We start from the raw sequence: 17816 nt of genomic DNA, 5'->3' as shown, positions 1-17816 counted from the left end.
AGTTACTGCTCCAAGCTCTTTACATGTGTCTGTATAAATAGATTGCCCCAATTAATGCTCACAAGTTCTCCTATTCCTTGTGTGATCAAGCCACGCTGTTCACTGGTTCCCTCTTCTGCATGGTCTTCTCTCTTGGGTTTGCAGAGTTCATTCCTGTTCATCTTTCAGAACTCAACTCAAATGCCACTTCCTTTCCCAACCTTTTTAATTAGGTAAAATCCCGCTATTATAGGCATTCAAAGCTATGTAGTTTTTATGTTCATAGCTTATAAAACAGTTGCAATAGAATGTTTTGTAAGAATATTAAAGACTTGAGTTAAGATAAGCAAAGCATCAAGCCTATTTTGGATGAGGGAAGTGAAAAAAATATTAGTCATCTGATGGGTTAAAAGGATATAGATGAAACTGTTTCAACAGGACGGCTGTGGGACCCAGGAAGTTTGCAGGGGCTGTGTCATCACACACACACAATGACTTTATCAACAGCCCATCCTGCTTCCCCACTACTGGGAGACATCCTCTCCAGCCCCAACTGTGCCATGACTATCAGGCTCCTCTGCCATATGACCTTTTATTTTCTGGGGGCAGGTAAGTCATAGACACAGTTCATTCCAAAATCTAGAATGAACACTTCCTCCGTGTTGGGTTTGCACCTGGCTCAGCATCAAAGTTCATTGTGAACTCTGTTGCCAGTTTCTGTCTCTTCCCATAGGCCTTATGGAAGCTGATATCTACCAGAACCCAAGACACCGTGTTATAGGGACAGGAAAGAAGATCACTCTGGAATGTTCTCAAACCATGGGCCATGACAAAATGTACTGGTATCAACAAGATCCAGGAATGGAATTACACCTCATCCACTACTCCTATGGGGTTAATTCCACAGAGAGGGGAGATTTTTCCTCTGAGTCAACAGTCTCCAGAATAAGGATAGAGCATTTCCCCCTGACCCTGGAGTCTGCCAGCCCCTCACACACCTCTCAGTACCTCTGTGCCAGCAGTGAATACACAGTGCTACATGGATACCGACACTCTGCACAGAAAGGGTCGCCTCTAAGGTAAGGACATCTTGCCTTCAGAAACCTCATCTTAAACTACAGAAACCCCTGCAAATCATCCCAGTCTCCTCAGCCTTGAGGGACCAGTGTGCTTTAAGTAACAATCTGGACTAAAGACTATCTCTGGCTCAGTCTCTAGCAAGCTGAGAAATGACCCAGCCCTGCAGTCATCCTGGCTGACTTCTTCCTTGCATCTAGTTGTTGCTGTTCAATTGAGTTTGCACAAATTTTATCCTTCAAGATAAATGTGATGATATTTGACAGTTGCCTTATGGCTAGCTGAAGAAAGTCTTTGTCAGCTAAGAAACAGGAAAAGGATCCTCTGACTTTCTGCACAGGCTGTCTTTATCTCTGGTTCATGGTTCCTTCCTCATGTTAAACTTGTTCCTTCATACACAGCCACACAAAGTCCCTGCCCTTTCCTGATCCTAGTCCTGCACCTGATGACTTTAGCTCCTCATTCTATGACTTTGAACTTGGAATACATTTTTATTTTCGTTTGAAATAAGTGATTAATGATTGTTTTCACTAATCTCCTTCTAAATAAATTTAATTTTAGCTAAATCTGCATGAGGCCTAAGGAAGAGGAAAGCCTCCAAATTTGGCAAAGAATAGTCTTCAACAAAGAGATTCAGCCCTAAATCTCTTTGGAGACTACCCTAACCATTGGGAGACTATCCTACAGATAGATGATTCTTCTGTCTTGGATATGCTGAATCTCAGGGAAGTGTTCTCTATCCATGTGAGATCAGACTCTGGGACCTTGAATAGATTGACTGATTTTTCACAAAAGCATAGACTGCTCTGGAGCCTTGGGTGCTGAGCTCAGATGTGCAATCTCTGTTTTGAGGTTACCAAAAAGTAAAGTCACAGAGTCTCTGATTTTGGATGTCAAGCCAATCTTGACCTGGTGGGATAAATCCCACTTGGTCATAGTATATAACCTTCTCACATATTGCTAATTATATAATCTTTTCACATATTGCTAAATGAGGTTTGCTAATATTTTATGGAGACCATAGACATACTAGTTTGTAGTTTTCTTGTGATTTCTTTTTATTTAGCATCAAAGTAATTCTGACCTGTTAGGCTGGACTAGGAAATTGTAGACTGACCTGGGATAAATTTAGGATAATCTTATTCTTTATTTTGTGAAAGTTATTTTTTGTAGGAGTGGTATTATTATTTAAATATTTGATAGAATTTACCAGTAAAGTCAGCTAGTCCTGAGCTTTTCTCTATGACATGGACTCACAGACTATTGCTCACATGTTAAAATCAAGCCATGGCCTATATTTGTATGACTCATGAACTAAGAATAAATTTTATGCTTTTAAAATGTTAGAAGATGGAATAGGAGGAATAGGAGAAAAATAACTGACAGAGGTTGCATATGGCCCAAAATATTTACTATCTAGCGCCTTACAGAAAAATTGTGCAGACCTCTGCTCTGTAAGGTGTTATTTTTCTAAAATACTTCTTTACTTGTAATATGTCTATCCAGACATGTGGCTTTCTTTTTTTCTCATGTTACTCTTATGTCTTTCTAGGAATATGTCTGCTTCATCCAAGCTGTCAAATTCATTGACATAGTGTTGTTCATAACATTTCCATATATTTCTATAGGGTTAGTAATTGTATTCTTCATTTTCACTCCTGATGTTGCAATTTTGATTTTCTTGCTTTTTATCTTGTTCAGTATGACTAAAGCATTATCAGTTTTATAGCATTTCAAGTAAGCCGGTTGTAGTTCCATTGATTTTCTCTATTGTTTTTCTATTCTCTATTGAATTGATTTTTAATTTGATCTTTATTATTTCTCCTTTATGTTTACTTTTGGTTGACTTTTCTCTTATTTTTCCAGTGTCTTCAGGTAGAAGTTTAGATTATGATGGAAACTTTTGTGGTTGTTTTCCTGATGTAGTTATTTAAAGCTATACATTTCCCTTTAATCATGGTTGCATTCCATGTACATTGATATATTTTTGGTTTTTTAGTTAAAAGCATAATTACTCTAGAAATTCCTTCTGAAGCCCATGAGTTATTTAGGAGTGTGATGTTTAATTTCCAAATATATGTGATTTTTTCAGCCTCTTTCTGTTGTTTATTTCTAATTAAATCCCTCTGTGATGAGAGAATATACTTTGGGTTATTTTAATCCTCTTACCTGTATGTTATTATTTAATATATAATCTATATGGGGAAATACTCTATGAGCACTTGAAAACTGTACATTCTGTTGCTGCTGAATAGAGTGTTCTAAAATCATCAATTAAGTCAAATAGTTTAGTAGTGTTTTTCAGGTCTCTTTTACCCTTATTTATTTTCTGTCTAGTTGGTGTAATCAATTTTTCAGACTGAAGGATTTAAATCACCAACTATAATTTTGATATGTTTATTTTTGTTTCATTTCTGTCATTTTTATTTTATATATTTTGGGACTCTGTAGTTAGGCTCCAGGACTCACTCCACAGTGCTGTACAGGCACATGGTTTCTGCACTAAAAGTAACTAAACTTAGAAATTTGTGGGATACCATCAAGCATACCCACATATGTAAAATTGGAGTCTCAGAAAGACAGAAGTGAGATAAAGATAAGAAAAAGGCCACAAACTTCTCAAACTTGTTGAAAAACATTAATCAAAAGAACCTAGAAGCTTAACATCTCTCAAACACAGTAAACACAAAGATATCTATGTCTAGATACATTATAGTTAAACCTCAGAAAGTCAAAATTCCACAAATAATATATGGAAATCAGTATTTTTTCTCAAGAGAAAAATGACTCATCATGTGAAAGAGAAGAGCAATACAATTAACCCGACTTTAAATCAGAGGTCATTGTTTCTGACTTTAAATCAGAAACAATGGCGATCAGAAGATAATGGAGAGGCACTGAAAGAAAAAAAGAATCCACCCAAAATTCTATATCCAGCAAAACTATCCTCTATAAATGAAAATGAAATAAAGACTTTCCGAGATAAGCAAAGGCTACAGAACTTTGTGGTTAGCAGACCTGTCTTACAAGAAATATTAAAGGAAGTCATCAGGCTGAGAGAAAATGACATTGTTAGTAACTAAAATCCATAGTAAGAAATTGAAAGCACCTTAAAGAATAAATATGTGTGTGAATAAATATAAAAAATACATACACACACACATACAAACACAGATAAAAGGAATATATATTTTGTATATGTTTTTCATAGCATTTGATATACATATGTAGGTTGAAACTTTAAACATTATGAAGTGTTTGTTTTTCTCTAATAATAATTTTTGCTTTAAAATGTATTTTAAAATGTATTTCTCTGATATTAATATAGCCACTCAAGCTTTTGTGGTTACTACTTATATGACATACACTTTTCCATACTTTACTTTCAATATATTTGTGTCTAAAAATAAAATCTAAAGTGATTTTCCCATAGTCAGAAAAGAGTTGGAGTTTGGTTTTTCTATTTTACAACATAAAATCAACTCAAAATGAATTAAAGACATAAGCATAAGACCTGAAATCTTTAAAATACTATTAGAAAACATAGGGAAAATGTTTCTTAATACTAGTCTTGGCAAATAATTTTTAGATATTACTGCAAAAGCACAAGCAACAAAAGCCAAAATAGACAAGTGGGATTACATCAAACTGAAAAGCTTCTGCACAGGAAAGGAAAGGAAATAATAAACAGAATAAAAAGACAAGCTACAAAATGGGAGAAAATATTTGCAAACCACACATCTGAAAAGGGATTAATATCCAAAATACGTAAGAAACTCAAACAACTCATTATCAAGAAAACAACCCAATTAACATATGGCCAAATGACCTGAATAGACATTTATCAAGAGAAAGCATACAAATGAAGAAATGTTCATCATCGCTAATTATCAAAAAAATATAAATTAAAGCCATAATGAGATATCACTTCACAACTGTTACATTGGCTAATACTACAAAGACAAAAGATAACAAGCATTGATAAAGATGTGGAGAAAAGGGAAGCATGTACATTGTTGGTAGAAATGTGTGATGGTTGATACTGAGTGTCAACTTGGTTGGACTGAAGGATGCAAACTATTGTTCCTGGGTGTGTCTATGGTGGTGTTGCCAAAGGAGATTAACATTTGAATCGGTGGACTGGGAAAGGCAGACCACTCTCAGTCTGGGTGAGCACAATCTAATCAGCTGCCAGCACGGGTAGAATAAAAGCAGAAGAATGTGGAAGGACTGGCTAAGTCTTCTGGCCTTCATCCTTCTCCCAAGCTGGATGATTCCTGCTCTTAAGCATCAGATTCCAAGTTCTTCAGTTTTTGGACTCTTGGACTTAAACCAGTGATTTGCCAGGGGCTCTTGGACTTTCAGCCACAGAATGAAGGCTGCACTCTCAACTTCCCTACTTTTGATGTTTTTGGACTCACACTGGCTTCCTGGTTCCTCAGCTTGCAGAAGACCTATTGTGGGACTTTACCTTGTGTTTGTGTGAGTAAATACTCTTTAATAAACTCCTCTTCATCTATCCTATTAGTTCTGTCCCTTTAGAGAACCTGACTAATACAGAATGTAAATTAGTACAGCCATTTTGACAAACAGTATGGAGGTTCCTCAGAAAATTAAAAATAGAACTACCATATAGTCTAGCAATTCCAGTTCTAGATATAAATCCAAAGGATATGAAATTTGTATGTTGAAGAGATATATGCACGCTTATATTCCTTGAAGCATTATTCACACAGCCAAAATACAGAATTAACCTAGGTTTCCACCAACGGATGACTAGATGAAGAATATATGATATATATTCTGTGTATGTGTGTGTATATATATTCTCTCTATATATATGTGTATACATACACATACACACACACACAGAAAGAGAGAGAGAGAGAGAAAGAGAAAATGGAATACTACTTAGCCCTACAGAAAAAGGAAATCATATAATTTGCAACAACATGTTTGGACCTGGAGACATTATGCTAAGTGAAAAAATCCAGGCACAGAAAGACAAATAATGCACGGCCTCACTTATTCATGGAATCCAACAAAGTCAAACCCACAGAAGCAGAGAGTAGAAGGGTAATTGCCAAGCACCGCGATGGGGTTTGAGGAATGGAGGCATGGGAAATAGGGAAATGTTGGTCAAAGGGTACATGTTTTAATCAGACAGAAAGAAGTTCAAGAGATCTATTAGGCAGCGTGATTACTAGAGTTAATAATATATGTACTCTTGAAAATTGCTAAGAATGTGGATTTTAAATGTTCCTACAAAAAAAAGACAAAACAAAATAAGTATGTGAGGTGATGCATATGTTAATTAGCTTGATTTAATTATTCCACAATGTATACATATATCAAAATGTCACAATATCACATTATATACCATAAATATATATAATTTCTATTTGTCCATTTTAAATAAATAAATAAATACATAAATGAGAGAGCTTTCAACTAAGCTTATATAGTGGTATAATAAAAATTTTTTTGTAGTAATAAAACTATAGTAATTTTGGCTTATACGGAAATGTGCATTAAACAAGTGTTTGCATAAAATTTAAATTCAAATTACTGTTCACAGCCCACAGAAACCCACGAAAACATGTGTGCCTTACTCTTGGTACAGAAACAAATAGCTTGTACTCCTAAGGAAAAAGAAAATTCCTGCCTTTTGATGAGAATTGTTTGAGTTTTATACTTATTTTATGGGTAGTTTTGCTGACCTCTTCTTTCCACCATAGCTGGATATTCCTCCCTTGCATGCACTTTTGTTTCCTGGGGGCAGTGAGTCTTGGAAACATTTGGGAAATTCTTATTCTGAGCTTGCCTGGCCACAGCCCAGGTTCCTTCCTGGACACTGCAGCATCAGGCTCGCTCCTCAGCTTTCTCTCTATCTTCTGTCCCCTCAGCTCATAAACCCCAGCTCATAGAAGCTGACGTCACCTAGACTCCAAGACACCTGATTGTAGAGACAAGAAAGGAGTTCTCAGGATATGTGCCATAATTTCATACTGGTTTCTACAAGAATCAGGGTTGGAATTAGAGCTGATTCATTATTCAGTTAACATTGACATTGTTGATTAGAGATATATCCCTGTTGAAAATATTTCCTGGCAAAAAGTAGAAGTTCCCTTTGGCTCTGAAATCTGCAAAGTCCTTTCAGATGTCCCTGTGTCCTTGTGCCGTCACTCCACAGCACTGCACAGGCATGTGCTTACTGCACAAAATGGCAGTCTCAAAGGGAGGAGTGTCCACCCACATGAGGCTCCACCCTATTCTGAGAAAGAACCTCTTTCACAGAAGGAGAGAATAGACCTTTCCAGAACCTTTAACATGAGATTTTTTGTGTGTGAAGTCTGACCTGAGCAGCAACCTTGCATCAGATTTCAAAAGGCAATATTTCCCATATCTCCTTGTGCTGTACTAGTGGGTACAGAAGTCAAGAAAACTTTCCTAAGTCTATGGCCAGTTCAAATGGCATCATTTTCTATTTCTGAGATTAAATTATGAGTATTAAGATCCTTACTCTGCCCTTTCAGGTTTACTGCTCCTCAGACAAGATATCCCCTTTTCAGGCCCCAAACACATTCATTGCAATCCCTTTCCTCATCCTGGTACCAGTTCTGGCTCTTTAGCTTCTTGAGACAATAACCCACCCTAAAGCATGTTGTGACATGCATCTTCTGCGTCACTGGGATCGCTAAGTGGTACAAGCATTCACTCAATTGCTTTAGCTAAAGTCCCCAGAATATCTGCACCTCCTCTGTCACACTCTTCTTTCACATTGGTGCATAACCACATCTTTAACATTTCTGTGTATTAAAACCTCTCAGATTCGACCACCACTTTCTATCCCAACCAATACTGTCTTAGCTCAGGCAACCACTGTCTTTCACCTGAACTACTTCAACACCTTCCAAATATCCACCTACCTGATGTCTTACTCTCTATTCTAACTCAGTTCATTCTCTGCAACCGAAAACAATTCCTTTCCATTGACTTTAGGGTTATGACCAGTCTTCTTTATATGTTAATGTTAACCTTTAAGTTATTTTTGTAAAAAAAAAAAAAAATCTTCCAAACTACAAATTCTTATAACCATCCATGATTTGGCCCTTGCATACCTATCCAGTCTTGTGAAATTCACCTACTCTTTACCCACTTTTTGCATACTTATGCTCTAATAATATTCATAATCCCTCAGCTCTCCCAAAGCTCCATATGCACTTTCTCACTCACTCCTGAGCCTTTACATATGCTGTTCACACTACCTAGAATAATCTTTCTCTCCTTATTTATCTGTACTCCTAATCCTTCATGTTCAAATGGCATAATCATCATGCCTGAGTCTCTGACTGTGGTAAATATCCCATGGTACCCAGAGCTTCTACAATCATAGTGTATCACACACTTCATTGTTTAACTTATTATGATAGTTTTCAAAATCATTATTACAAAATATGCTCAATGAGGCCAAGGACCATGTCCAAGGTTTTAATTTTTGTATCTTCAACAGTATTACAGGCTTTGAATAAAGTAGGCACTGTATAAATATTTATTGAATAAACCAGGGCTGTATCAGGTCTTGCCTCCCCAGCTGAGATACAATCTCAGCTATCTAAACATTTCTCTCTCAAAAGCATTGCTGCAATTATTTGGAGATTTTCACATTGGGATAGACTGAATAATCATCTCCCAAAATGTTCAGATCTGAATCCTTGAAAATTGTGAATATGTTCTCTTATGTTGCTGAAAGGATTTTGCAGATGTGATTAAGTTAAGGATCTTGAAATGGGGAGGTTTTGCTTGATTAGCTGAGTGGGTCCAATATCGTCACATCCTTTCCTAAAAAATCTTACCTAAAACCACACCACCTCTGTGAAGCCCTCTCTCTTTTCCCAGACAGATACAGAGGTTTCTTTCTTTATGTGTTTATAACAAATTAAAGAAACTTCAACTTCTATCACTATGTTATGGTATTTATGGTCATGTCTGACTCTTCCTAGACTAGTATGGTTTTTGAGGGATTGGACTATATATTCATTTACCTTTGTAAATCCAGTATGTAGGACTTGGTACAATATATTGGATACAGAATTATAAGCCCAATGGGAGCAGAAACCTTTATTTGTTGTTCATGCTTGTATCCCAGAATCTAGTACTATGTCTGGTGCATATAGTAAGAGTGAGGCAAGAGGATGCAAGTCAGAAAAAGGCTATGTGACAATGGAAGTAGAGATCGGAATGACAGACACACTTTGAAGATGGAGGAAGGGCCCTGAGCCCAGTAGCGCAGATGGCACCTAGAAGCTGGAAAAGGCAAAGAAATGGATTCTCCCATAAAGCCTACAAAAGGAACACCACCTGCCAATACCTTGATTTTTAGCCCCATAAGACTCATTTCAGACTTTTTTCCTGAACAGGATGGAAGCAAAAAAAAATGGAATTGATCAACATGAAAGCAGAAGTTAATAAGGTAGAAAATTTTTTAATCATAGAACTAAGAAATAAGCAAATGAGATAACTGTTTGGAAAAAATAGAAAACCACTTGCCAGCCAAGAAACAGAGAGGACAAATATACTAAAACACAAGTGACAAAGGGAAGTATTATGATAAAGTCTATTTTTAAAAACAATATTTTGTATAATTCTCTGCAAACAACCTAAAAGCCTAAATGAAGTGGCTCACATTTTAGGAAGATAAAATTTAACAAAACTGACCCTAATGTGGATAAAAAGCCTAAACAAAACAATGGCTACAAAAGAAACAAATAAATTTGTAATAGAATTTCCTCACAGAAAAGTGCCACTCCCATATAGTTTCTTACAGGGGTTTTTTCCACACCTTTTAAAATCAGGGACTTTGAGAATACCTAAAGCATTGCAAAGTATAGAACAGTAGGGGAAATTTCTAAATTATTTTCATGACATTAGCTTAACATTTATACCAAAACTCAACAAAACTGCACTTTAAAAAAAAATCTATAGACTAACCAGGCATGATGGCTCACGCCTGTAATCCCAACACTTTGGGAGGCCGAGTGGGGGTGGATCATGAGGTCAGGAGATCAAGACCATCCTGGCTAACACAGTGAAACCCCGTCTCTACTAAAAATACAAAAAATTAGCTGGGCGTGGCAGCATGTGCCTGTAGTCCCAGCTACTTGGGAGGCTGAGGCAGGAGAATTGCTTGAACCTGGGAGGCAGAGGTTTCAGTGAGCCAAGATTGCACCACTGCATTCCAGCCTGGGCAACAGAGCAAGACTCCGTATCAAAAAAAAGAAAAAAAAGAAAAAAAAAATCTATAGACTAACATCACTGATTAGTATTGATAAAAAAGTATTCAATAATAGAGAATCAAACAATGACACTAGAAAATAATCTACAAATTGGGGTTTGCTCCAGGATGGTAAGGGTAGTTCAATATTAGTAAACTTACTCATCGAATCCATTATATTAGTCAATGGGGTTGGCCTGAGCACTGGGAAACGGGTGGGTAGAAAATACTGTCTCAGAAAGGCATTTAGAGAGAACACATCCTAATCCTATCTGGAAATTTATGCTCCTCTTCAGCCATTCACGTCTCTTCTTAACGATACTCTCCAGCTTTGCTGAATTCTTTGCAAACTCCAAAAATATCATATTCTCTTAGATGTTGCATAGGCTGGTCCCCTAGCCTAGTCTACCAGGAAATTATTTATTTTCCTAAAAATCTTACCTAAACCCACACTACCTCTGTGAAGTCCTTTCTTCCCAGGGAGATATAGAGGTTTCTCTTCCTATGTGCTTACAACAATTTAAAGTCTGTTGCTACATTATGGCTTTTTGGTCATGTCTGACTCCTTCTAGGCAAGTATGGTCTTTGAAAGATGGGACTGTATGTCTTTTTACCTTTGTAACTGCAGTAGTAGGACTAGGAATGATATATGGAATACAGAATTATAAGCCCCCATGGGAGAAGAGACCTTCTTTTTGTTATTCATGCTTGTATCCCAGAGTCTAGTACTGTGATGCACATAGATGTATATTTGTTCAATAATATGAAAGACTCAAATATGCCTTTATGGAAGTGACCCTGCACTTACACCTCACCATCTCCTACTTACCCTGGAATTTTTAAATAACAATCTCATGTCTCAGGTCTCATCCCCCTTCCCTAGTTAAGAGTGGGCCCTATTGCTAAGCAAGTTAAAATAGGAGGCTGACGAAGAAAATCTCTGTGGAAAATGCTGAAGGGGAACACAGGAATAAAAATACCCTTACTCTGATGATGCCATATGTAAGGCCAGATGCAGTTGGTTTAAACTTCTACATTGGCTAATTTCTACGAATGTCATACCTCTCAACTCCAGGGACTTCCAGTGAGGGGCTTCACAACAATCTCTGGCCTCAGTGGGGAGCTATTCCCTTGGTGAATCGCCTCACTGTCACTCAATGGGCCATCAGGGTGGGCCTTCGCCTCTGCTAAGCCACAGGAAGCAGGAAGGGAAAGACAAAGGATCACAGGAAGTAAACCCCTTGAGGAAATTTCAATTTGGAATTTATTCTATTTATAACAAGGCTCAAGTAGCATATTATTTTTCCCATCTCAGACCCTAACCTCAAGTGAACTTACTCCCAGATTCACACACATAAACATATGCACCAGCAACATCCCAGCAAGGAGGCAGCTGCAACAAAAAGAAGCAGGTGGGATAATATTATATTACATTTTTAACTACAGGATCACTCCAAGAATTACATTCCCTAAAATTATTCCCTCCGTTGGAAGCAGACGAGTAGCCAATAGGAAGAGAAATTGCTAAAACAAAAATGTGTTCGGTTGGATGAAATATTTACTTAAAACAGAAATGTAGTTATGAAGACATAATTCTTCAGAATTATATTATAAGCAAAAAATAAAATCCTATACCCACCAACTGACAGAAAGAACCATCTCTGGGACAAGGACACCCCAGAGTAACCTTGAACATCGAGTTCTTGGCCAGGACAGGATGGAGGGGTCAGACACACCTTATTATACCTCTCCCTTGGAGCTGTGATGAGGTTTTCTTGCCTAAAGGCTAAACACAAACCAGCCCTTTCAAGACTCCGCCGCTAAAAGCAACAGAAAGTCTGATGCTGGTAAGAGGCCACCAAACGGTGTTTGTGGCCAGTCTATGGAGGACGTGTAGTGAGGCTTTTGGTGTCCTTTGCTTCACCTTTTGATGTCAGAGAGCTGAAAACTCCACCCCACAACATGCTAACATGGCCTTTTTTTTTTTTTTTACAGGGGTCCCATGAAGGGGCAAGAAACTCAATTGTGATGCACGTGTTTTTCCCTTTATTAATGTTCATGACTCCTCCTATAGCTTATTGAATATCTATATTTGGCCATTCCATTCAGTATGTATTTCTTTTCCCTTTGCCCCTCCTTAGATGTGTCTGTTTCTGGCTTCTGGCTAGAGGCTGTGCTTCCCAGCCTCTCAGAATGGCCACACTGCAGGCTGCAACCCTCTATGAGAAATAAAGCTCTCCCTTCCAAATTTGAACCTCCTCATTCTTCAGTTGACAATATCATCATTCTTCTAAGATACTAATGAAGTTTCAAGGATGATTCAGCATGATAATGAACTGTTTGTAATCATTCAAGATATACTAAATGCTGAAGGAAGTCAGTTTAGAAATAAGAAGTAGGACAACCAAAGGATAGAACCTAGAAGAGGACAAAGAAATGATTTTACAGAAACCACTCATGAAAAGACATCCACCAATTCTGAGATAAAAGAACTGGGTTTGAGTAAGCCACTTGTTATAAGAGTGCTCAAGGTTTTCAGAAAAAAAATAAACAGAGCTAGTCAATGATACCTGGCAATAAAAGATATTTTGAATTTCAGGTAATTGAGGGTAGCATGCTAAGTGTGGTTTTAGTTTTGGGAATTAGAGTAAAATGAAAATAATTTCTGAAGAAGGCTACAGCCAAACTTTAAAAAGTAAAAGGAAAAAATGCAAGGTATAGAATATTTGAAAAATCATTACTAGTTGAAAGTATATATTTTAGAACTGGACTGATCTGGTCACCGTCTAGTTTTGCCATGTTGCTTAACCTCTCTAAAATAGTTTCCTAGTCTATAAAATGGAAATAGTCACACATGGCTCCAAGAGGTTTTATTTAGTTGAGAAAATATATGTAAATTGCCTGACACAATCCCTAGCACAAGAATAAGACTCAATAATAACTAATGGTGGTAGCAGTAAGAGTGCTACTACTAGCTGACCATTCTGAAAATTGAGCCTGAGTGATTACTATACACTGTGCAGTTGTAACTTAAAACATTAATTCATTTAATCTTCACAGCAAATCCATAAGGTTCATTATTAGTACAACTTACAGAGAGTAAAACTGAAGCATTCACAGTTAACTTACTTGCCTAAAATGAGCTTACATGGCAGAACCCATATTTAAACACAGGCCCTCTCTCTCCAGAGCCTTCTTTGTTAGCCACTAACCTTGTGGTAGCGCTATCAAGTAAATGGGTTTGCTGTCTGATGTGCTCAGAAGCCAATAACCATGGCACCAGCTTTTGAGAAAAGAAAGGTTTTACTGCAAAACTGGTCAGCAAGGAGACATGAGCCGGCTCAAATCTGTCTTCCTGATTTGGGGTCTTGGACAAGTTTTTAAGGGACTGAGAGAAAGGATTTAGTAATACTGGGTTGATAGGGTCTGATTGGAGGGCTTCAGATTTATGGTAAAGTAGGCTGAGGTAGATTTGAGCCCAGATCTTCCTGTCCAATGAACCCATTGCTCCTGAAAGAGTTTTGGCATTGGCCGGGCGCGGTGGCTCAAGCCTGTAATCCCAGCACTTTGGGAGGCCGAGACGGGCGGATCACGAGGTCAGGAGATCGAGACCATCCTGGCTAACACGGTGAAACCCCGTCTCTACTAAAAAATACAAAAAACTAGCCGGGCGAGGTGGCGGGCGCCTGTAGTCCCAGCTACTCGGGAGGCTGAGGCAGGAGAATGGCGTAAACCCGGGAGGCGGAGCTTGCAGTGAGCTGAGATCCGGCCACTGCACTCCAGCCCGGGAGACAGAGCAAGACTCCGTCTCAAAAAAAAAAAAAAAGAAAAAGAAGAGTTTTGGCATCTAGGTTCCAGGTATCTTCCTGTCTTCTTGGTTCTGAAGGAGGAATCATTCATTTCAGGTGTTGTTCGAGGTCAAAGCTTTTGGCTCTGTTGTGCCTACAATCGAACTTAACATTTTGTTATCCACATAATAGACACAGCTTGGGCTGATCCTACAGTTATAAATCCCTCCCTTTTTGTTTAGTTTAGTTCTCAATCTTGAAGGAATTGAATGTCTACTCTAGCTACTTTTTGTTGAGAAGGGACATAGGTCTGTGTTTGAGGAATAAAACTGTTTCATAATTAATTGCAAATATTCATGGGTCCTGGGGTGAGGTCAAACAGGTGGGTCAGGGAATTCTTTTGATATTCATGAGCAGGGGGAGTTGATTTAAAAAGACAAGATAGAAGGCAGGTAGAGACCTTCAGAGAAGGGAGAGAAATCTCAACATATACAGAAATACAATTTTTCGTTTAAGTAGACTCTCCAAAATAGATCTTATTCCTGAAGAAAACACGTTGTTTACATATTATATCCAGGTTTGTTAGAGAACACTAGATGGAGTCAAGTAGCTTTTGGTCTATTGTTATTTGGGTAGGTCTCAACTTTTTAAGAAGTATTAATGCAAACACAGCATGACATATTAAAGCATAAACACCTCTTTGTTTAGCCAGTATACAATCTAGAGTAATTTTATTATCTGATATTACTTTAGCCAAGGCACCTGGCTCTCTCTGTTGAGCCGCCCTGGCCATTGTGGTCTCCTTGGCAAGATTTTTCAGGGTGCTGGGAAGCTTTTAAATCATATTTATGAGAAGCAACTCCCCACCATGGCAACAGAGTTTGTCTAAAGAAATATCCTACACCATCTGGTGAGCCACCTGGTAAATATTTACCTGGGAGGAGATTTAGCATTGATCTTTTGTGAACAGTTGTATGGTGTTAATCTAATGCCTAGCATCACTAATGTCAGACAGAGAAAGGAATGACTAAGTACCCTAGTAAACAGATGTCTTTTGGGCATCAGCTGTCAAGGCATTCATAGTCCCAGAGCTGTTTGTTTCATAAACAAAGACATATCCTGAGGAGGCACATAGAATACAGAATATGTTAACATTTAAGTTCTCAGTTTGAGGAATTTTACTTAGGACTTGGTCAAAGTAGGAATCAGAGTATAGAGGAGTCTAGAAGGAGTTATCTAACTTACAAATTGGTAGGAAAGAAGGCAGTCCTTGAAGGTATACTAGATTCCTTTTATTTAAATCTTGACATAATCATGTAGATCTACAGTTTGAGGACATACCAGTGTATCTCTCCTAGACCAGAAGATAGAAAACAGTAAGTGGAAAGTAGGTGTGTCAAGTAAACAGGTGATTTCCATGTCTGCGTTAGCCAATGTCTGGCTTCTGTGGGCATAGGCCCCTTTATCCTCACAGTTTTATAGCTGTTAACGTAAGTGTCTTTGCAGGGGATGTTAATGGAAAACAGGGAACTAATGATCCTCCACCAGCAAATCTGACCCTATAGGTTATACCTGTGGATTTTTTATCATAGGTGACCAGAAAATTAGGCACTTTAGAGAAGTTAGTCGCAGAGACAAGCAGCAGATCAGTGTGATCAAGTGCAGAGGGGGTTTTGATGACATCTCTAACATTTAGACAGATTTCGTGAGGTAGGTAGGGATTTTGACATTTTTATCAAGAAATTATCCGTTTGGCTGGACGTGGTGGCTCATGCCTGTAATCCCAGCACTTTGGGAGGCTGAGGTGGGTGGATCACTTGAGGTCAGGAGTTTGAGAGCAGCCTGGTCAACATGGTAAAACCCTGTCTCTACTAAAAATACAAAATTTAGCCAGATGTGTTCACTTGAACTCAGGAGGCAGAGGTTGCAGTGAGCAGAGACAGTGCCACTGCACTCCAACCTGCATGACAGAATGAGACTCTGTCTGAAAAAGAAAAAAGAAAAAAGAAAAAAAGAAAGAAATTATTATCCTTTTATGTTGAGGTTAAGGCAAGCAAAAGGATATAATAGAGGAAAATTGTGGACATTTTTAACACAGGAAATCGTTTTGTTTCCCTGAGAGGAGATATTTGGCTGATAGAAGAAAAAGGATCAGAAAAAAATAAACTCTATCCAAGGAAGGGCTATAAGGTCCTAAATAGTATTTTTGAGGTTAAATCAAGGAGGTAGAGATGATTAATTTAATAGCATAGAATGATATATATGACAACAGGGTAAAAATTAAATTGCATTAATACAGACCTCACCCGATATCTTGGGCAAGCTGTCTCCTTTAGTTGTTTCCTGTTTCTGCCCTCACAGTTCCATCAGGTGGAGGCTAGTTTTAGACACAGAAATGGATTCTCACTTATCTGGAGAGCCAGGAGCCCTTTTGGTCTTACTGGGTTTTTTAAAAAGTAACTTAGGATCAATTAGGGGTGCCCAAGTGTGTTCCTGGGTGGGAAAGCTGGTTGTGGGCCTCCACAGCCATCTGGTATATAGTCAGTCTGGTCCTTTGGTTTTTCTTATCTGTGAGGGGCATGACCTGTTTGGGAATTTTATAGGGGCCAAGAGGAATCTTCTGAAAATGGGAATAACTTTTACCCATGAATGATGAATTTAGGGCCTCAACCCTTTTAACTTTATTGCTGAATGCATCACTAAAGGAACTTCATAGGGCCTAATCTATGAACTGTAGTTGGTCTTCAGGGTGGTGATTTTTCCAGGTCTTATGTTGTACTCGGTTTCCTAGACTTAGACAATGTAAAGGAACATCTATAGGAAACATTAAAATAACTAGAAGCATAATTATGTATAGCAGACAAAGTTATGCCCAGAGACTGTACACATTTTATAGCATCTAACACATTTACATCATGATCATTTTCAATATTAAAATAATATTTTGTCTTAAGAAGGGTTGTCCCACATAGAACTTTGTAGGGGCTAAACTGGTGCTTGCTTTTTTAGGGGTCATTCTTACTCTAAGCAGGGCAAGTGGCAAGACCTTATCCTATGTTAAATTGGGTTTTTGACACATTCTGGCAAGTATATTTTTTAAGACATTGTTTATCTTTTCAGTCTTTCTAGTAGACTGGAGCTTCTAAGAGATGCGTCATTTCCACTGTATCCTAAGAGCTCCATAAATTTTTTAGGTAAGTCTGGTATCTCTGTTGTCACTATGAATTGAAATTGACGATGCGAAGTAAGGAATTATGTCTTTTAATAAAGCCTAAGTTACCTCAGATGCATTTTTTGTTTGACATGGAAAGACCCTGACCCGACTAGTGAAGGTGTCTACAAGTACCAAAAGGTATCTATAGTTTCCTCCAGCTCCTGGCATAACTGCAAAGTCTATTTGACAATCTTGTCTTGTTTCTGTTCCTCAGGTTTAGACCCCTTTGCCTACTGGAAGTGGTTCTGTCTTTGGATTCCTTGTAGCACAAATAAAACAATTTTGGAAGACCTTTTGGATAATCTTTTGTACGTGCAGCCTGACAACAAACTTTGGTAACTAATGATATGTTGTGTTTCTTCTATGAGTTCTTTGATGTAACTGGGAAACAATCCTTTATCAAATGCTCAGGAACAAGAACTATTCCTTGTCCATTGTAAATCTAGACTTCTTTAGTTGTTTTACACTGTTCCCTTTCCAAGTC

The 17816-nt window shown here is 37.9% G+C and overlaps 1 protein-coding gene and 3 gene segments (V, D, J or C); all 4 read left to right on the top strand.

Moving 5' to 3' along the window:
• LOC117072417 overlaps positions 1–17816 on the top strand; it is a 293342-nt gene that overhangs the window by 206172 nt on the left and 69354 nt on the right.
• LOC117072418 overlaps positions 1–17816 on the top strand; it is a 372247-nt gene that overhangs the window by 294560 nt on the left and 59871 nt on the right.
• LOC117072419 (M1-specific T cell receptor beta chain-like) overlaps positions 1–17816 on the top strand; it is a 339687-nt gene that overhangs the window by 267727 nt on the left and 54144 nt on the right. The window lies entirely within an intron of this gene.
• LOC117072427 lies at positions 462–13850 on the top strand. The segment is given in 3 exon segments: positions 462–588; positions 713–1058; positions 12326–13850. Coding segments are annotated over 3 exon segments (498 nt in total).

This window comes from Trachypithecus francoisi, unplaced genomic scaffold, assembly GCF_009764315.1.
Source record: "Trachypithecus francoisi isolate TF-2019V2 unplaced genomic scaffold, Tfra_2.0 Lachesis_group4, whole genome shotgun sequence".
Lineage (NCBI taxonomy): Eukaryota > Metazoa > Chordata > Mammalia > Primates > Cercopithecidae > Trachypithecus > Trachypithecus francoisi.
This window is presented reverse-complemented; position numbering and strand designations above follow the sequence as displayed.